Source organism: Octopus bimaculoides, chromosome 1, assembly GCF_001194135.2.
Source record: "Octopus bimaculoides isolate UCB-OBI-ISO-001 chromosome 1, ASM119413v2, whole genome shotgun sequence".
Taxonomy (NCBI): domain Eukaryota; kingdom Metazoa; phylum Mollusca; class Cephalopoda; order Octopoda; family Octopodidae; genus Octopus; species Octopus bimaculoides.
This window is the reverse complement of record NC_068981.1, coordinates 10,503,196-10,510,465: the sequence shown is the minus strand read 5'-3', so window position 1 is coordinate 10,510,465 and position 7,270 is coordinate 10,503,196. Positions and strand designations below refer to the sequence as shown.

General features: G+C 35.2%; 1 protein-coding gene across 1 annotated transcript in view; it reads left to right on the top strand.

Annotated features, from left to right (window-relative positions):
- The window catches only part of LOC106873356 (protein strawberry notch homolog 1), a 50,305-nt gene extending 45,857 nt beyond the window's left edge, over positions 1–4,448 (top strand). The window contains exons 27-30 of the mRNA XM_014920686.2: positions 69–215; positions 727–803; positions 3,185–3,381; positions 4,226–4,448. Of these exons, the coding sequence (XP_014776172.1) occupies positions 69–215; positions 727–803; positions 3,185–3,381; positions 4,226–4,359 (555 nt within the window). The 3' untranslated portion in view covers positions 4,360–4,448. The remainder of the gene's footprint in view (positions 1–68; positions 216–726; positions 804–3,184; positions 3,382–4,225) is intronic.
- Positions 4,449–7,270: the final 2,822 nt, after the last annotated feature.

Sequence of the window (7,270 nt, the reverse complement as noted above, 5' to 3'; positions counted from 1 at the left end):
AATTTCCAAGTACAAAGGCTTATTATTATTATTATTATTATTATTATTATATTCTGTTTCTTTCAAAGATGAGAAATGGTAAAAAGACCGCTGTGCTTGCTGTTATGCCAACATCGGTGAAGAAGAAAGAGAGGATGTACCACGTCTACCGTCCAAATACTGGTTTACAGCCTCGTTCAGAAACACCAGCTGAGTTGAAGAAGAAATTCAAGAAGGTAATACCATTGTGTTGTTTGTGTAGATTTAGAGACAATCTTGCTTTAGTGTGTGATTTGTCAACACACTTGGGGTGTTGCGGCTGTTGGGTAGCCCCTAAGTCAATCTTGATCCTGCAAACCTTTTATCTAGAGTCATTGAGCTAGGGCCAATGGGGTCTTCTTTTTTCTAGACTTTTTGTGTATATTATTTTAATTTGGTTGCTCTTTCTAGCAGATGAAGCAACTATGTAGAGAGGACGTTGGTGTTGCGTTGGCAGAGGTTTGCGCTCTCTGAGTGCTCTTGTTTACATTGTTTTCAATTAATCATGCATTGTCTCATAATTTTGATGATGCAGTTATATATTTTTAGACTGACAATGTAGGGCATGTGTGAGAAGCCAAAACTGGCTGGTTTGATCATAAAACAGGTAGAATATTTGAGCCGAAGTTTTCATAAAATATTGTATAAATGTCATTGGTGTCTGTTTACGCCTGACTCAGTTTTTTCTCTATATTTCTTATAATAAAGGTGATGCCAGATGAAGCACACAGTTGGTGGAATGATCAATATCACTCTTCAGCAAAAACATGTATCCATGCTTACTGGTATGTAGTTAATGTAAACAAGATGCTTCAAAGAGCTTTTTGTTTTTCTTTTGTTTTTTTTTTTAACATTAAGTAATTTTGTTTTGTTTCTTGTCAGGCTGTTTTTTTTTTTTTTGTTTTTGCATTTCTTTTAATGTATGAATGAGATTGAGATCAATTATATGGTCTATAATATCACAACATTGATAAGTCTATCAGAAGAGAAGAATGATTTAAGACTATGGTGTTAGGAAGGACATCCAGCCATAGAAACCACACCACACCACAACAGACAGTTGAAGTTTGGACAGCTCCATATCAAACCATCAAAACCATGCTAGCATGGAGAGTGGACATTAAATGATGATGATGATACACACACACACAAGGGTGTGTATGATTGTGAATAGAAGAATATATTACTCAAAGAAATTCCAACTTTGATTTTCACGTTTTATTTACAATCTTATAATAATATAATATAATATAGTGAAATGAAATGATAGAATATTAAATGTCCATTCTGACTACTTTCATGCATTAAACTATGCAATCTTCAGATCCATTTAATAGTGGTGACAATCGTGAAACATAACTGTCTCCAATACTACATGAACTTGAAGGTTGCCTAGTCTAATGCATGAAAGTACTAGTTAAGTCTGAATACACATTTAATATTCTATCATTTCATTATATTATATTATTATAAGATTGTAAATAAAACGTGAAAATCAGACAAAATTGGAATTTCTTTGAGTAACGTCTGCCTTCCATGCTAGCATGGGTGGGAGGGTTTCACAAGAGCCAGCCAGGCAGAAGCCTGCACCAGACTTCTGTGACTGTTTTGGCCAGATTTTTACAGCTGGGTGCTCTTCCTAACACCAACCACTCAGCAGAGTGGGCTTAGTGCTTTTTACAGGGCACAAAAACAGGGAAGGTCGGTTTTGGCAAGGTTTTTACAGCTGGATGCCTTTCCTAACACCAACCACTTTACAGTGTGGTCTGGATGCTTTTTAAGTGGCCCTTGCACTGACAGGGTCACCAAGTACTTGCAAGATAAAAAACTTTCAAGAAGGGAGGGGGCTTTGGAGGAGGCAATCTTGTAAGTAATTTAAAAGAATTAAGCATCAATGCCAGTGTCATTTAGAAAGCACTGCTGACGGTACCACAGAAAAAAGCACTCGGCACCCTCTGTAAAATGGTTGATATTAGGAAAGGCACCAGCTGTAGAAACCAAACCAATACAGACTATGGAAGCTGATGTGTGTCCTGGCCTTGCCAGTTCTGGTCAACTCATCCAACCCTTGTCAGCATGGAAAATGGATGTTAATTAATGAATTAATAATAAAAAAATAAATAAAAAGCGCGTGTGTGTGTGTGTGTATAGTTTTGGTTTTGCCAAGCAGGGTGGTCTTGTGCTTGTGTTTCCCACTTGTCAGGTTGATCTCAAAGCTCTTGATTGAGTGAGGCTTTGAGTGTATCCTTGAAGCGTTTCTTCTGTCTACCTTGTGTGCACTTGCCTCTCTGACACTTGGGGAATATGAACTCCAGGCCACCCTGCCTAGCGAAGCTACATCAACAGAGGTGCCAGCTCCTACACATATGGTACAGGATTGCAGGGGCACAAAAAAAAGAAAGACATGAACTGTGCAAGTCTGGAACAAACTCTTTGCCCCTGCAGACCACCAGTGGCCGAACTGCAGCAGAGCCTTCCATACATGCAACAGACTGACTGGTCACAGCTGGACACACCGTTCACCATCTTCTCCCATGTGACATCCTTGATCATTGTCGACAATGATGGATGGACTCACTATAAGTTTTGGTGCTTAATTTTCTTTGGTGGCATACGTTGAAAGGGCTTTTTGAGGTAGCATCAGAAAGCTGGAAGCCTTCCCGATGCTAACCTTTTGAATCACCTTTTTATCACAATAACTACTAACTAGTATAAAGTAGACCTAGTTTTCTTGTTCTTTTTCTATATATGCTTGGTTTGGTCAAGAAGTTCACTTTCAAATCACATGGCTTCAGGTTCAGTCCTTGCGTTGGCCCAAAGCCTTGTGAGTGAATTTGGTAGATGGGAACTGAAATAAGCCCATTGTATGTGTACGCGTCTCTTTGCTTTGACATCACCCCATAGCTGTAAGTGAGTGTCACTGTCATACAAGAGGTGTCATTCATTTCCAATTTTCCATGAAGAACATGCCCAGCCTTGGTGGGAGGGGATATTACCTTACTTGGAAACGAGTTGGTGACTGGAAGAGCATCTGACTGTAGAAACTCGTTCTCAACAAATTTCACCGCACCCATGCAAGCATGAGAAAGTGGACATTAAAACAATATGTTGTTGATGATCATGATGCGTATTATTACTTAAGACATGCTTTTTTTCTTGATTATAGGAAAGGAAATTGTAAAAAGACAAGCATGGGATTACATTGTGAAATAGGTTTACGTACAAGGACTTACCACGTACTAAGTGGTTCAGTCCTTAGTGTCTGGAGTAAAGTAGAGAGTGTGCTTGCATCATTACCTGGAGGTGCCAGCTCCAAAATGCAGATAATCCGACTTCGAACAGATGACAATCGCAGAATTGTTGGTACGTACTGTTTGCTTTATTTATTTATTCTTTTATATCTTGTTTTTCACCCTTTCTGAGAACTAATATGCATATGGTAAGAAGTTTGTTTCCCCACCAAATGGTTCCGGGTTCAGTCCCACTGTGTGGCACCTTGGGCAAGTGTCTTCTACTATAGCCTTGGGAGTGGATTTGGTAGACAGAAACTGAATGTAGCCCTGTTGTATAAATGTGTGTTTGCTTGTGTGTGTCCACCCCCATTGCTTGATAACCGGTATTGGTGTGTTTATGTCCCTGTAACTTAGCAGTTTGGCAAAACGATTGATAGAATAAGTACCAGGCTTAAACAAAATAATATGCATCAGGGGCGATTCTTCAAGGCAGTGCCCCAGCATGGCTGCAGTCTAATGACTACACGAGAAGTTTGCTCCGCAAACCACATGGTTCCAGGTTCAATCCGACTCCATGGCACCATAGGCAAGTGTTTTCTACTTTAGTCCTGAGCTGACCAAATCCTTGTGAATGGATTTCATTGATGGAAGTTGGAAGAAGCCCTTTGTATGTGTGTACCCTTGTCTCAACATCATACAAATTGTATTGTTCATTTTCTGTCTTCTGCGTGAAACTTGTCTGGCCATGGAAAAATATTACCTTGGAAATAGGTGAGGATTGGTAACAAGAAGGGCATCCTACTGAAGAAGATCTGCCTCAACAGATTTCATCTGACCCATGCAAGCATGGAAGAATGAATGTTAAATGATGGTGATTAACAGGAGAGATGTTAATGACTTGTTGATCATTGAAGTATTATGATTTTATAGTTTGATTTAATTATTACACTTTTCCTTTCTTTTCTTGTTTGTAGGAAGTTTAATTCCTGGGAATTGTTTGAAAGCCTTGTGTAATGTATTATCTCAAGACTCTGCTCACACATATACAGAAACCCCAGACAACAGTGTCAATGAAAACGTGCACCTCAGTATGCCAGTGCTTTTATGATCTCCCTACCACTGGGGTAGTAAGCAGGAGCTCACTACCATGTGTCTTTCATCAAATAATATTAATAATAATAAAGAGACTGCGATTTACATTTGTTATATTGTCATTGCTGAACCTCTCTTACTTTGTGGGGATTTGTTTACTGTATTTTTGTTTCCCTTTTTATTTGGTATTTATACTGGATTCCATTTAAAAGACAAAAAAAAAAAAATCTAAAAAAAAAGAAAAAATCAAATAACCACAGGGTCTGAGGGGTTTTGTATATTTGGTGTACACACAAACTATTTGCAACTTTGAATCTCTTGAGACTTGATGAAAATTGTATTTTAATAGAATGTCTTTTTTTGTTTGAAGAAACATCATGAAAAGTTAATCTATTACATCTAATTCAACCTTTGATATAAGCATAATTATTATTATTATTGTTTTTTCTTGTCCTTGATTGAGCAACTATGGAACCAATATTTAAACCTCTGTTTGATTTGTTGAAATATAATTATGTGAAAAACCTGTTACGACTGTAGGCAGCCTATTTCCATAGGACCAGGAATGTGAACCTACATGTTATGGTATCCTTGATATTCATCAACAGATAACTGTAGATTTGTGGTGGAAATTCAAAGGGTGTATATGTGAGGTTGACTACATCTTGAACTGGAGGAAAAGTTGGTGTCTAAGCAAATTTCTAAAACAGTTTATTGACCAGTTTGTCAATTGATTGGCAGTTAACAATTGTTGCCTATGGAATCAGGACACCCATTGAAGATCAACTTTTTACTGATGTTCCTTATCAATTATAGTCAGTTATATTAGAATGTGTTCAAAGTGCATCCATTATAAATGGGACCTTTTAAAAGGTTTCTCCGTGTACATCTTGTGTGTGCATGCATGTCTGTGTGGGCATATGTGTATTTATATATATACATAAACATGCACACATATATGTATATACACACATCTATATATATATATGTGTGTGTTTGTGTGTGTACATATATATATATATATATATATATATATATATATATAACAAACACACACACACACACATATCTGCAAAATGTAATACCTGTGAAAATTACTACAGCTTAGCATTTGTGGTACATAGACGGCAGTCTAGATAGGAATGTATTTTTTCTTCTCATTCATTTCTCCTATTCTGCTGCTAACTTCTATTGTAACTATATTTGCCATTTTTATAGCTGCCTTTTCATAGAACAATCACACATACACACACACACATTTTCGTTTTTTTTTTTTTAATATATATAATATTCCTCTTTTCCATTTGTTCATCAATTAGAACAATGCTTCAGCTGTAAACAGGTGGTATTATAATCTGCGCAGCACTGCATCCACCCCACCACATCACCATCACCTAATTACAACCATTTTGAGGATCTCTTCACTGCCAATTGCAGAGATGAAACTTGAATGAACGAAATTCTTCATGGAAGTTCTTTAACTCAATTACAACTGATTTACCTTGAATTAAATGTCTATTGAGTATGTTAGGTCTTCATTAGACTGGTTATCATAATTTCTCCTTAATTATTCTTTCAACATTCCTCAAAGTGCCAAAGGCAAATATCCAAATTCGGGGCTGTTTCTGATTTTTTTTCTCCCCTCCCCTTCTCCCTACTTTTTAATTATTCAGTTTTGAGTCATTACCAAAATATATTTTATATTTCTATTGATATAGTGTGAAAAAGAAATCCATTTTTAATAAGAAAATATTAATTTTTAGATAAAGTTTGAAAAAAAAAAAAAACTAAGCATCTTCCTTAAATACTCAAGAGTAATGTTATTGTTTAGCCCTAGGTTTGCCCTGATTGAGCTGACCTATGATCAAATGTATTCTTGCTGTTCCTAGGTTTATTTGCAGGCATAGTATACCTAGTACTACAACAGCCTTGTTTAAAACAGTAGAGTGTAATTTGAGGGAGATGTGACTGTTAGCTCTCGTAGCAAAGAAGCCTTTTTGGTTTGGGAAAATTAATTAGAATAAGTGATTAGTATTTAATTCTTATTCGGGAAAATATCCCAAAGAATTGATATTGATAATGGATCTTATCTCATTAGATGAATTTCATTAATTATCAATTTCTATTATTCTTAAGAGATCCTATTTTTGTTTTTTGATTTCGACTCAAAAATTTAATGTCAGAATTTTAGTTAATTCTTAACATTTTCGTTTGATATTCATTTCAACAAAACCTGTTTGACATTCACACACATCATTGGTAGAATATTACATACATGAAAAAAAGTAAAAAAGTAAAAAAAAAATTCAAATTTTATGCCATAATTCAGTTGATACCTTTCAAGTTGGTTAAAGATTTTAGAAACTTGAATGAATATAAGAAGAAAAAAAATTACCAAACAAAATTAAAACTGTTTTAGAAGTATATAACTCAATTTGTCTGTATATTCTTGGTAATAATTTTCAGTGTTAGTGAGAGAGAATATATCTGAGTGTGTGTCTGTGAATGTTGAAATTACATACAAAACATTGTCACCTACAAAATTTTGCATGTGACGACTTTTCTTTAGTGATATTGTTTCAGATAAACTTCATAAATTTTTTTTTTTTTTCACTCAATTCTTAGTCAATGGGTCCAAATGTATGTGTTATTTATTTTTTTAATCAACTTTTCCTGATATTTATTTATTAATTTTTTTTTCAAAGTTTTTACATCCAAACTTTTTTTTTGTCATCATCAATGCTTGTTATTGAAACTTTTGTGCTCAATTTCATGAAAATGTCTCCTGTATCACCTTCCTCAGATGGAAATCTAATTGAGATTCATAGAGTTTATATATATATATATATACATATATATATATATCATCAAAACAACAAAAAAAGAAAACAATATAGAAATATTCTAATCGAGTCAGAAATGTAACT